The sequence below is a fragment of the Dama dama genome, chromosome 14 (assembly GCF_033118175.1).
Source record: "Dama dama isolate Ldn47 chromosome 14, ASM3311817v1, whole genome shotgun sequence".
Classification (NCBI taxonomy): Eukaryota; Metazoa; Chordata; class Mammalia; order Artiodactyla; family Cervidae; genus Dama; species Dama dama.
Window position 1 is genome coordinate 57,590,667 of NC_083694.1, and position 13,571 is coordinate 57,604,237.

The 13,571-nt window shown below is 37.2% G+C and overlaps 1 protein-coding gene across 5 annotated transcripts in view; it reads right to left on the reverse strand.

Moving 5' to 3' along the window:
* Positions 1-1,403: 1,403 nt before the first annotated feature.
* Positions 1,404-13,571, reverse strand: part of LOC133069352 (torsin-1A-interacting protein 2-like) — a 48,237-nt gene continuing 36,069 nt past the window's right edge. For all 5 annotated transcript variants that reach the window (XM_061160838.1, XM_061160836.1, XM_061160840.1 and 2 more), the window contains 4 exons: positions 13,381-13,559; positions 10,918-11,427; positions 7,776-7,880; positions 1,404-6,974 (listed from right to left, as the gene is read on the reverse strand). In XM_061160838.1, the coding sequence (XP_061016821.1) occupies positions 6,214-6,974; positions 7,776-7,880; positions 10,918-11,427; positions 13,381-13,414 (1,410 nt within the window). In that variant the 5' untranslated portion in view covers positions 13,415-13,559 and the 3' untranslated portion in view covers positions 1,404-6,213. The remainder of the gene's footprint in view (positions 6,975-7,775; positions 7,881-10,917; positions 11,428-13,380; positions 13,560-13,571) is intronic.

Genomic DNA, 13,571 nt, shown 5'->3' on the forward strand with positions numbered 1-13,571 from the left:
AAAAAATATTCAATGACACATGTTAAAAATGATAAGGCAGACTTCATTCAGGATGTTAATGCTGGTATAGAGACCACTGCAATGGGATGTTACAGTGTGGAGACAGAACTGGGTTCAACTCCAAATACACCTTGCGCAAGAAGCAATTTAGAGGCAAGGAGCAGGGATAGAAAACAACTGAGAGGAAACACCAGGGATAACAGGGGTTCTGGCTAAACTGACTTATCAGATTTCTAGCTGAAGGCAGGCCAGGGTGATAAGACATCACCAAGGGCAGGGGTCCCCAACCTCCAGGCCGCAGACCCGTACCTCCTGTCAGATCAGTGGTGGTATTAGATAAGAAATAAAGTCCACAATAAATGTAATGTGCTTGAACCATCCCCAAACCATCTACCCACCCATTGTCTGTGGAAAAACTGTCTTCCCTGGAATCAGTCCCCGGTGCCAAAAAAAGGTTGCAGACCGCTAAGGGATGCTGAAGGATGAGGAACCAGGTTAGATATTGAGGGTGGAGGGTCAGTTTAACACTGAAACACTTTCAGTTTAACACTGAAAGATGTTAAACTGGGATTCTTGTGAAAACGTTATTTTCTGAAGTACACAGATAGGCCTAAGAAGATATTCAGGAACCTGACTAAAGTTTGGGCAAGCAAAGAATCACTGTCAGCTTCTGTATCAAATATACCATGATCCAGAATGCAACTTCAGACTTCATCTTTATAGTATACTGTTTAAAATTAATTTCCACAGTAACCAAATAATTCACAGCACCTCTTTTCCTTATTAAACAATTTTCACAGCACTGAAGCCTGTCTGTTCCAATGTATTTGGAGAAGTATGTTAACATCCTCTAGTGGTGAGTTTATGAATAAGAATAAAAAAATCATGTTGCTGGAAACCCACTGTGGCTATTTGGAGAACCGTATGCTCTCTACCTTCAGGCTTGACTTATCCTTTGACTTTAGCCCATTCCATGGAAAGCTCTTATTTTAAGACATGCTGATTCCCAAGAGTTTCTATTATTCTGAACTGCAAGAATAAATCTCAGATTTTCAAAACTCAGTTCACCCAACCCCAACACACTGAAAGATGTCTGCCCTTAAGAGTAACACAATTCCCAATCAGCACACCTAGGTTAGGAGCAGTTCCCAGAGGTCTGCTTATTAAGGCAAGTCCTGTTTCTCTCCTACTCAAGAAAGCCTTGTTAAGTAAAAAGAGCACATGCAGAATGCCCAATGAGGCCAGTAACTGATGGCCAAGTGCCACCTGACATTCACAGAATTCTTTGGCTCTTGAACTTACTACCAAATGAGGGCAGTTTCCCTTCCCATCATCAATGACAATACACCCATTTCTATAAACTTGCTATTTTGAGAAACAGAATCAATAACTAGACAATAAACAAAAATTAAGGAGATTTATTTTTGGTAAAACCACGTAACTAGTTTGAATAAGGCACATTTGTCAACATCTATGAGAAACAAATGCAAACACAATCATGGTTACATAAGGAAGAAGGGGAAATACGCAGAATTTTGACATTAATATGGGCAAAGCCCATTTATGTTTGTTAAGTAGAAAAAAAAGCAAAATGCAGTTGTTTGAAGGTCAATGTGTGCTTCCTTTTATGACAGGGATGACAAACTGATTTTAATCTCCTGTAATCTGACCAACCAGAACCAACTGCCTGAAGCTTTGGGCTGAGAAGGCAGAGGCCAGTGTGGGCACAGGAACAAGGATCTGACTGCTGTGGGCGGGGGTGCCAAGCGTCACATCTTCCTACCTACTCAGCCCGCTGCTTCCCAAATCCAAAATGTTCTTTCTGGTTCAGGTGACTGCTCTTAGCCAAGGACAAATTTAGTTTAAGAGCCTCAATAAGGAAAAGTGGGAGAGCATTTCTCAGTATAGGAACCAATCTACGGATTTTTAAAGCCATCAAAACAAACTGAAGTAAACAGAGCATGTAACCTTGGGAAGAAAGGCATTGAAGACTAAATTATTTGTATCTTTACCAATTATTTACAGATTACGGGATACTAGTTGTGTTCTCAGGCCATTTAGACAAGGCTAGTGCTCTTAAATAGTTAGTAAATTTTTAAAACCAGTCGAGGAGCACTGCCATATACAGATCTGATAGGGCAGTATTTTGGAAATAAGTTTCAGTAGCCCAGTCTCTGAATGAGGCAAATTTAGGCCCCCCATCATCAGCTACTTTAAGCCTAAACCCTAAAACTTAACATAATAGGAATAAGGGATATCTTAAATTAAGTCACCTGGAAAACTGTTTCACACAGATATTTTTAGTTAGTTCTCTCTAGAATTGGTAACATCTTCTTTGTAAATGCATTATTCAAAACAAGTATTCCCCATGTGACTCACAAGCCTCAGTATTTCATAAACTCATAGAACCCTTAGAAATATTTTAAAATAATCATTTCATCATATTTCTATGGACTATAGTATTTGTAATCATTAACAATAATCATAATACACATATAAAGACAAATATCAACAGTCCCATTGAGCAAGTGATATAGTGTCCCAGGTATTTTAATTTTGGAAAAACACAAACAGAAAACAGAACCACTATGACTTTCCAATAAATAAATTTCAAAGTGAAATATATTATGCTCAGATTGACAAAATATTAAAATGAAGATTAGTATTTAATTACAAATGCAACAATGACAAATAGATTAAAAACTGCTTTTATAAAATGATATAGAGAAGGCTTTATAAAGATGTCTTACTTTTATAATTATTTATTTCCAGATGATAAAAATAAGGTGTCAGGTTCCTATTTGGAAGTCCTTCTTTATCAATAAACTGTATATAGATATAAGATTTATTCCCATTAAATGATAATCAGATATAATGATTATATCTTCTGCTTAGGTTTTGAAGTACTAGACACCTGATTATGCTGCATAAAAACTGGTCAGATGTATGCAAACACAGTCCCAGTGAAGAGCACCTCACTGAATTACCACTTTCACATGCTGAATTCATTGTAGTTTTAACACCAGTGCTCCTTATGCTTCCTATATACATCAAATAATTAAAAACTGTGAAAGGGACCAAACCACCTCAGCAGCTAACACTGTTTACCTGGGTCTTCACCTGGAGGATGGTGGGTCACAGGCCTGCTGAACCTTACTCACCACATAAGCTTGGCAGGTTTCAGATGAAATTTATTTAAATTACTTAGTTGATTTAAAAATTCAAAATAAAAACAACAGCATTGCTACCTTTGGTTTTATGAATCCTCTAGAACTTCACTGCTAACCCTTGGGAACTGGGAAACTCAAAATTTACCCCATGGGGAAAGACACTTAAGTCTAGAGATGGTCTATAGTTCTACCAGTTGCTTTCAGAACTCTGGTATCACTCAAAGAAGTGACTTACATTAATGTATAACATAATGAGAATTTTCTGTGATAATAATTAAATGGCGATGCTTGGATATCATGCATGGTTATCGTACGCCCACAAGTCATTGTTCGAAGTCAGACAAACTATCTATTACAGTAATGAAAGCTGAACATAAAAGAAAATTTGGAAACTTGAAAAATGTAAAAAAAAAAAAAAAGGTACAACTGAATAGAAATTAACTTGAGTACATTATATAATAGATTTTATTTGTACATTTAAAAAATAAAGTTTTATGCTTTAAGAATAATCATTTTATTCATGAGAAGACCCAGAGCTAACATACTGCTTCTTTTAAAAATGATTTTTGAAATAGTGGCCAGAAAACTGACAACAGTTTCAGTACTTATACATTGGAGGAGACTTTTTTAACGACGTGAGTGAATGAGTGAAAGTCGCCCAGTCGTGTCTGACTCTTTGCGATCCCGTGGACTATACAGTCCATGGAATTCTCCAGGCCAGAATACTGGAGTGGGTAGCCGTTCCCTTCTCCAGATGTTCCCAACCCATAGATAAAACCCAGGTCTCCCGCATTGCAGGTGGATTCTTTACCAGCTGAGCCACCAGGGAAGCCGTTTTTAACAGACCAAAGAGTTAAAAAAAAAAAAAAAAAAAAAAGTGACATTTGGAAATGTTCTTCTAAATTATACTGAAAGGAAATGAGGAAACACCATAGTCAACTGAATGAAGAAACGATCTCTGTCTATGATCTGAGTCATAGTATGTGCATCACTGATGTCATGTGCATACTCCACACTGGTTCTTTATAGATCCGAGGTAGCACAGGTCAGCAGTCATCAGTTCTACAAGGCACCACTGGTTTTGTGTGATGTAATGCTAGCATCTGATATCTAGAAATATTGAAAAAAAATTTAATATGGTATATAGATTTTCCTTTCATTTCTACTGATTTTATACTGTATTGATATTGATCTTATATACACTATGTTTTAACTTTTTGTTCAGGAAGGTCTCGCCTCAAATCTAGCGGAAGAGTCCTTCTCCAAGGCCCCAGTGAAAACAGTGTCTTTAGGTATGTGGCCCTACACTCCGCTAAGCACAGTGTCAGGTCTTGGTTAGAACAAATTTATATGTTTTCCTGTGACAAACACTGTCAATGGCTTCTTCCTCCCATATCTTTATTATCTCTCTATAGGCATCAATAAAGACCCCTATATCTTCTTACTGTTTTTGAAAATCCTTCCACCCTTTAGTCACTGGACTTTAAAGGTCAAAACTTAGCTGAAATATTCTAGGTTCATGGCGATAGTTCCTAGGTATGCCATGTAATGGGTTAGATCCTTCACTTGGTCAAGATCATTTTACTAAAGTTTCTGCTTTAGGGGTTGAAATGCAAATCAATAATCACTGTCTCCATAAACACTGTTCTAGAGCTTTCTTACAATCACAGAACATGATCCAACAATTAACACTAGCTGTTAAAACCTCTTAGAATCTACCTACCATTTCTACTTCCTCTCACTAAGTATAATAGCTTCTGCATTTTTCTAATTGTTAACCTACTAGTACTTCTAACTAGAAGGTCAAGAAATGAGCTGCATTATATAATGTTCCATCACTGTACAATAAGCAAACAGTATGGTAAAGTTATGCCAATGTACCCATATAAAAAGCTACTATTCAATTGGTTATTAAAATCAGTTCTGCATAAAGCATTCAAACTCATCTTAGATAATACAGAATTCCGTCAGGAGAGACAGAAATGCTGAGTAACAAATTAACAAAAGCATAGAAATATGCTAGTAAATACTAGTTTACACATTCTGCTATTCATCTGTAGGTCTTTATATTCTTCATAAATAGCATGTCTCTATGATAAACTTGTACTTCATCTTCTACCTACTCATGAGTTTTAATTCATTTCTTTCTACCCATTTCCTATCTTCTAAGCTGTCTTTTCCCTTAATCAGTGATTTTCAAACTTATCAGCAGAACTCTTTATTCCAACTAAATCTTATGTAGGATCTCAATATGTAAAATGGCAAAAGCAGAACTTCTCTGATACAAAAGGGAGAGGGGCCAGTAGACAGCTTGGAAATCACTGCTCTATATCAGAAAAATTGAAGCAAAGATATAGCCAGTTGCAATTTATTCATTTGCAATGATTATAAGCAGTTCCCCCATCGTTTCCAATTTTTAAGAACATTTCTTGAGCACAGGCTGCTTTTTCCTTAGAGTTCATTAACGGAAGAAAAACATAGGGCCTTACATATAGTATTTAGGTAAATAAGTATTTGAATTCTTTTGTCCTTTTTCATACTATTCAAAAGTGCAAAAAAGCATAAGATGTAGTCCTGCAACTAGGTTATTAAAATGAGTTTTTAAAATATTTAACATGTAATAGAAAATTTTTAAAAATTTTAACTGCTTTATAATTGTAATTACTTTAATCTGAGTCCAAATACTATCCAAAAGGCTCCTTAGAGTCTCAAGAAAACAAAAATCACTCTGTAGTTACTGTGAGATTATCTTCCCACTTAATCATTCTGTCGCTCTATTTTTGGACTGGAAAAAATTCCTCAGTTGTATATACCTGATTCACTTGAAAGGCAAGGAAAGAAAGTCAGGTCAACTTTTAGCTTTGCCAAGCTTAGATTAGAAAGATTTTACGGGATGTAAAAAATGAAAATTTCTTTTCTAAAATAAGCTTGTTTGTGCTTTCCAGGCATTTCCCCACATTCATCAACCTCCTTCCATATAAAAAGACTTTTCAACTGACTTTTTAATAATCCCATGCCGATCATAACCACCTCTGTGCTTAGCTTATACAAAGCAGCCCCATTCTTCTATGCTCCTCACTGGCTGGACGGGCAGCACCAGGTGGGAAATACGGCTCCACAGCCCACTCAATTTGTCTGAATCCATTTGGTTGAAGGAGCTGGGAGTGTTAGAGTTGGTAAACCTCGCCCAGAGAAAATCTCGCACTTTCTCTTCGGTTTCCCTTGGGCTGACGCTTGCTTCTAACGTTTCCTCCTCCAGTAGAACGGTCAGGACCAGGGCCACATCTTTAAAGGCAGCGTTCTCATAGTCACAATACTTGTAGAAGATCAAGGTGGAGCCTGCAGGAAGGGATTCAAAGCGATGGACCACAGCTGCCTTCTGGCCCTTCTCAAATCCAGAGCTCAGTTCCATGTCAACTAAATGCTTGACCTGATCACTGTCCTGCAGGGTTTTCCCAGCCCCATCAATCTGAATGGCAGAGACCTTCTGGGCAGATGTGTAGGCATCCGCAACATAATGGCTGAGGCACTTCAGGGTCTCTCTTCCCTCTCGGGCTGCTGTGAATATGATGGTGGCTGGCTCACTGGGGTGTGAAGTGTTGAGGTGCTTCTGGAGAAATTTACGTGCTCTCTGCCACAGAAAGGAACTCTGGCCTGGAAATTTATCCTTCAGTTGGCTAAAATGAACCAAGAAAGCCTCCAATGCTGGATTTTTGGGGACTTGCTGGGCTGGAGACGAATAGTAGCTATTAACAGAACTTAGCAAAACTATGGTAAGAACCAGGAAGCCAAGAAAGATGGAGCCTGTCAGAGAAAAAGAAAATAAAAGACAAAATTAGAGAATGAGTCAGAAATAAAGCCTGTGGCAAACTAAAAAGAGGCAAGGACACTGTCAGATTTTACTGGATGTGTTGTGTTTCTTTTGCTTAAATCCTTATAATTTTTAGCTGTTAAAATCTACCAGAAATACTTCTTAATTTCTTAACTTATTTAAAGATATAATATCTTTGTTAAAAGGTAAAATCTAATTTATATATTTTTTGCTATATCTAATGATGTGATTTAGAAATGAACTATCAGCATATTCTTCTATCAACACCTTCTGAGAAGTATCTACTACCTACAGGCCATTTTTTCCTAAATGGTCAAAATGTAAAAAAGCCACTTCAAAAGTTAATACTTTCTCACTGAAAAGGCAGCTTGCAGCTTTAATAGGAAGCTATATTGAATATCTTTTAATAGCCTATAATGAAAAATAATGTGAAAAAATATACATATATATAATTAATCACTTTATTGCTCACCTGAAATTAGCACTACATTGTAAATCAGGTGTACTTCAATCAAAAACTGTTTCAGTTTCTTGGTTTATGAAAAGACCTTCCTCCACTGGGAATTCCCATTTTGTAAGGATGGCAAAATGTTGGCTAAAACACCTAAAGGAAAAAATCCCTAAAACTCAATTGCTCTATTCTCATATTACTATAAACATTAAAAAAAAAAAATTAAAACAATGCTAAAACTGTTAAATCTGCTAGTTTTCTGGCCAGTTCTCTGAGAATTTCTGAATGTGAATTACTGCAGTAAAACCAGTTTTGTTCTCACCATAGCTCAAAAAATCCTTTTTATCAGTCCTTCTTATGGTATCCTGTGCATTTTTCTCTTTGTTTTCTTCCAATTCTTGTGTTTCTTGTTGATGTCTCTCAGCCTCTGGGAAAAAAAAAAAACATTATTCTTAGACAGTGTACACTAATGAGAGTGTGCATACCTTTATACTTCTTATCAAAGCAAAGAATTTGACTGAGGATGCCATACTTCATAAAATTTTGTTTTGTACAAAGCTAATTATTTTTCCTGTCTTTTACTTAAGGCTCACTATTGTACTTTATTCTACTTAGAAGAATAAAATAAAATGCTGTGAAATCACTTAAGGATACATCCACAATTCTTCACTAGCCCTTATATCAAGGACAAAGAAACAAGATTGCAGCCAAACCTATTTAAAATGTGATTTGACAAAACGTACAGAACTAAGAAGGAATTTAAGAAATGCTAGCTATATACAAGACTCAACATCATGGGTTTCAGCATTCATCAATAATTTCAGTATTCAGTTCAGTTCAGTTGAGTCGCTCAGTCGTATCCGACTCTTTGCGACCCCATGGCCTCCCTGTCCATCACCAACTCCCGGAGTTTACTCAAACTCATGTCCATCGAGTATTATTCATCACTAATTTCAGTATTTATATTTCAAAAGGTTCCTCAACTCCCAAATATGCAAATAACAGACACTAAGTTTAAAGACAGGAGAGATTACTATACACTAATAGCTTACTTTGCAAAATAACTTACAAAAGTAAGCCTGAAAATTAATGAGTGAGGTACATGAAACAAGGAATACAAGGTTAAGAAAACTTATGAACTATATAAAAACGCAGGTATGAGGTGTGATATCAATCTTAATTGATATCACATTTGTGATAAAATGTGTTGGTGAAAAGGAGGCAGTATTTTGTAGACTGAGCTAAGTCCCTCTAGAGTCAAAATGTGTGCCTGACCCCAGCCAGGTACCTCATATAAGAATGACAGCTGACTACTGCCCACAATCCTTACTAGAGAAATAACTCAAATAGCATACTCTATTAACATAAAGGAGTACAGTCATCTCCACCTATAAAGAACAGTTAATCAGATCACACCAAAATGTGAGTTTTTAAACTATCATGTCACAGAATTTAAGGACTGAAAGGATCTGTAATGATCATCTACTCTAGCCCCCTACCTTACCTACTGTGACAAAAGGTCCAGAGACGTCAAGGGCTTTGCCCAGTGCCAAGCTGAGATTAGAAAGAGGTTTCTCACCTCCTAGATGAGCTCATTCCATTATATTAAGCTGCTTCTCACACATGAAACTGCATTTTTAAAACAATGTTTTCTTCCCCTACTCAGTGAACCTGCGTAACAGTGAAATTCTGATGGCACATTATTGGTCCATATACAAATGCTATCATTTGCTCATTTAACAAATATTCATGAAGTCACTTCTCTGTGCCACGTGCCAAAGAAACACAATGAATGAGACATAGCCCTTGTCTTCACTCAAGTTAATAGTAAACTAATGAAACACATATTTGAGATCAGCCATTGAGTTACACTGAAACATGGAATTCTAGCTCGCAGTCAAGTCCAACAAAAACAATGTCTTACATTTTATACTCCTTTGCTGTGGCAAATAGGCTGAGCTTTCAGAGTACTTATACAACACAAATCCACACAATCCAACTCCATAATATCACAAAAGGTAAAAGCTGGAAGAAACCAGCTGGATATCATCTTGTTCAACTTCTTCATTTCCACAAATAGGAAACTGAAGTACCAGGAAGTTGGGAGATTTGCTTGCTGCTGCTGCTGCTGCTAAGTCACTTCAGTCGTGTCCGACTCTGTGTGACCCCATAGACGGCAGCCCATCAGGCTCCCCTGTCCCTGGGATTCTCCAGGCAAGAACACTGGAGTGATTGCCATTTCCTTCTCCAATGCATGAAAGTGAAAAGTGAAAGTGAAGTCACTCAGTCATGTCTGACTCTTAGCGACCCCATGGACCACAGCCTACCAGGCTCCTCCGTCCATGGGATTTTCCAGGCAAGAGTACTGGAGTGGGATGCCATTGCCTTCTCCGGGGAGATTTGCTTAAATTCACCCAAATTAGGAACTGGTAGGGCTGCAACTAGAATCCATATCTCTTGAGTTCCAGTTAAAGACTTAGCACACTGCAACTATTTTTCGTGAGGAAAGACAGGATGCTGTTATCCTTAACATACAAGTGGGGAAAATCAGGTATAGAGAAATAACTGATTTGCTCAAAGTCCTATAAAACTGAAATATGACTGAGTTAAGGATACTGGCTCAGATGGTAAAGAATCTGCCCGCAGTGCAGGAGACCCAGGTTCGATCCCTGAGTCGGGAAGATCTCCTAGAGAAGGGAATGGCTACCCACTCCAGTATTCTTGCCTGGAGAATCCCATGGACAGAGTAGCCTGGTGGATAACAGTCCATGGGGTCGCAAAGAATCAGACACATACTGTAGTGACTAACATTTCACTTCAAGAATACTATACCACTGATGCTGGTTTTTAAATATACCTATCTCTCGATTTATGTAGCATTTAATTTTCCCCAAAGTAAAAGATTTTAAATAGTGTAAGTGAAAATATAAGAAATAAAGAAAAGGCCAGGGGTGAATTTTTTAAGTCATACCTGTTAAAAAAAAATCATACATACAGTAAATAAATAGAAACTGTTAAAAAATGCAGCTTATGTATAAGTGGGAAGCAACTTAATGTAGTGAGCAGAATGAGCTAGTTTGAAAGTGAAAGTGTTAGTTGCTCAGTTGTGTCCGACTCTGTGACCCCATGGACTGCAGCCTGCTAGGCTCCTCTGTCCATGGGATTCTCCAGGTAAGAACACTGGAGTGGGGTGCCATTCCCTTCACCAGGGGATCTTCCCAACCCAGGGATTGAACCTGGGTCTCTCACATGGCAGGCAGAGCCTTTACCTTCTGAGCCACCAGGGAAGTCTTAGGAGATGAGAAACCTCATTTAATCTCAATGCAGTCATATCTCTTTGTGACCTTGGGCAAGATGCAAAGGCCTTAATCCTATGAAGTAAAGAGAAGCTCTCTGAAAAGAATGGCCCCACCTATGCTGTGACAGAATAGTACACAACAGGACAGGCTCAGGGCTTTTCTCACCTGGTGCCAGCAGTCGCTTCCTCAGTGTGTGCTGGCTCTCCAGCCCTGTGCTGGAATGGCCAGGGCTCTGGGCATCCTGAGGGTCAACGACTGGTGGCTCCTGAGAAGCTCCAGGTCCATCACCGACGTGCTCAGGGAGGGCTGCAGAGCTGCCCGCTATGTGTGTGTCTGTTCTTCCTACCTTGTCACTTGGAGAACACTGGGGTTCTGGATCCACAGGGTCTTCACTCAGACTCTCTGAAGGGAGCTGATGGCCTTGTTCTCCACCCTGAAAACTCTGGCTGTTCTCACCGTCTATATCCTTTAGATATTTCCCATAATCTGTTTCGTCTGGATTTTCTGATTGAGCATCTATATCTGTACTTCCTGGGCCAATTGTTTCTACCTCTTGGTGGTCTTTGTTAAGACGAGGGGCAGGGTCTAGGGTGTGAGCTTCTTCAGTGGTACTTGCAGTGACTGTAGTCTCCTGAGTATTTAGTGATGGATCATTTTCCAAATCCTTCTGAGGGTCTATTGAGACAAAAATTTACAATTTAAAAAATTTCCCTACATTTTTTATTTCAACAAGATCCCTGATTAATAAAAATATTTATATAGATTTTTATGGCTTTAAGAGGCACTCTTCTTAAACATTATTTCTCTTGACTTTCACTAAAGGTGACTGATTACCCAAATTTATTATCATGCTAATCTAACAAATAATACTAATTGAAAACTATTTTGAATGGCAAACCAACTTCTGGTAATATTAAAAATACCCTCTTCCCTAATGAAACAACAAATCTAGGCAATAATCATCAATAGCAACTGAAACCATTATTTGAAAGACTGAAGAGGAATTTTATAGTGAATGAACCAGGCTGACAACTTCCTTCTGAACCCATTGATGAATCTTAATACGACAAAAAGAAGGAAAATCAGACATTTCTAACTTCCCAAATTCCATGCAATAGGAAGTACACTATACTACCTATGAGGTATTCTTGCCAAACTAAAGCAGAATCTAATGAAGCTTCTAGAGCTAACTACCAGTTTCCAAGAAACACAGGGACAGAGGAATACATTAAATTATGCCTCAGGAATGTAATCAGAAAAACCCAAAATGATGGAAATTCTAAGAGACAAAGACTCTGTTTCTTGAATAACACCAGGAGATAAAAATAAATGGCAAGAAAAGATAAAAAAAGGAGGGGTGACCTATTGATTGAGATACTAGAGACACATCAACAATGTGTGGACCACATCATAGATCCAGTGTCCCACAAACCAACTGTTAAAGAAGTATTGATGAGATAATCAGGAAAATCTGAACACCAGCTATTTGATGAGATGAAGGAATTATTGGTTCATATTCTAGGTATGAAAAGGAATTGGGGTAATGTTTTTAAAAAGGAATCTGTACCATTTGGAGATAAGTGTTCAAGTATTTTGGCTAAAATTATATGATATCTAGATTTTGCTTCAATACAATGATATGGGTATAAGGAGAAGAGAGTATAAATGAAACAGCATTAGCCATATGTTGATAGCAGATGAAGCTGGGTCACGGAATTCATTTCATCTCTCTACTTTTATATATGTTTGAATTTTCCATAATAAAGTTTTTTTTTTTTTTTTAAAGCAACTGAAAAGATATATCAACAAAATGCAGTATGTGACCCAAATGTAAAGAAAAAAAAAAAAATTAGAAACCCAACTGTGAAGAAAACAGATTAAGAGACAATTGGGGAAATGTGAATGCTGACTGTATATATGAAGAATAGTGTGGAATAACAATTTATTTTTAGGTATGACAGTGCTATTTTGGTTCTTTTTTTTTTTTTAATCTAGCTTTAAGAGATGTAAACTAAAGTCCTAATAAAATTATATCATGTCTTGCATTTACACTTAAATATTTCAAGGCAGGTAAACAAGAGTAGCATTATGTAGGTAAAAATTGAAGTTAGATGTTGAGTACATGGGACTTCATTATACTGTGCTATTTTTTGTGTGTGCTAATTTTTATATATTGAAAAATATCCTTAATAAAATATTTAAATATGCCCTTCTCTTCCAAAAAACCAATATCATATTTTGCCTATATTTCCTATATATACACTTAAGCAGAATGAAGAATTTAAATTTCATCTTTCCTTATAATTGAAAGATCCTGCTCTAAATTTATAGCATATCACAGCTAACTTGACTTTTAAAAATATAACTCTAAAGATCTGTCTACCATCTTTTTTTAGGATGTTATTTTCCCAATACTACAGGAGTCTCTAAAACTTAACTCTTCTTCATAATTAGGGTCTGGTATGATGGTAAAATTCGGTAAATATCAAAGAATAAGAATCATAATAAATTAAGCAATTCAGTTCTTTTTTACTTCCAAACTTCAGTTTTAGTCACCAGAGACTTTCTCTCCTAGCACAGCCCTAGTTTCCGACAGCACAAACTTCGTGCTGTACAAACGAGCCTTACCCTCTGGAGGATCCCCAAGTCCTCTGTCAGTCATGTTTGAGTTCTATCTCTTCAGACTTTGGGATACTTTCTGTTAGTATCTGGATTTCCTTGTAAAGATGTCTTGGTTTCTTCTTGTCCCAAGTCCCAACAGACTCATGCTTCCCATGGACCCAGGAAACAAGGCATATATACAGTGACTAAAACAAAAT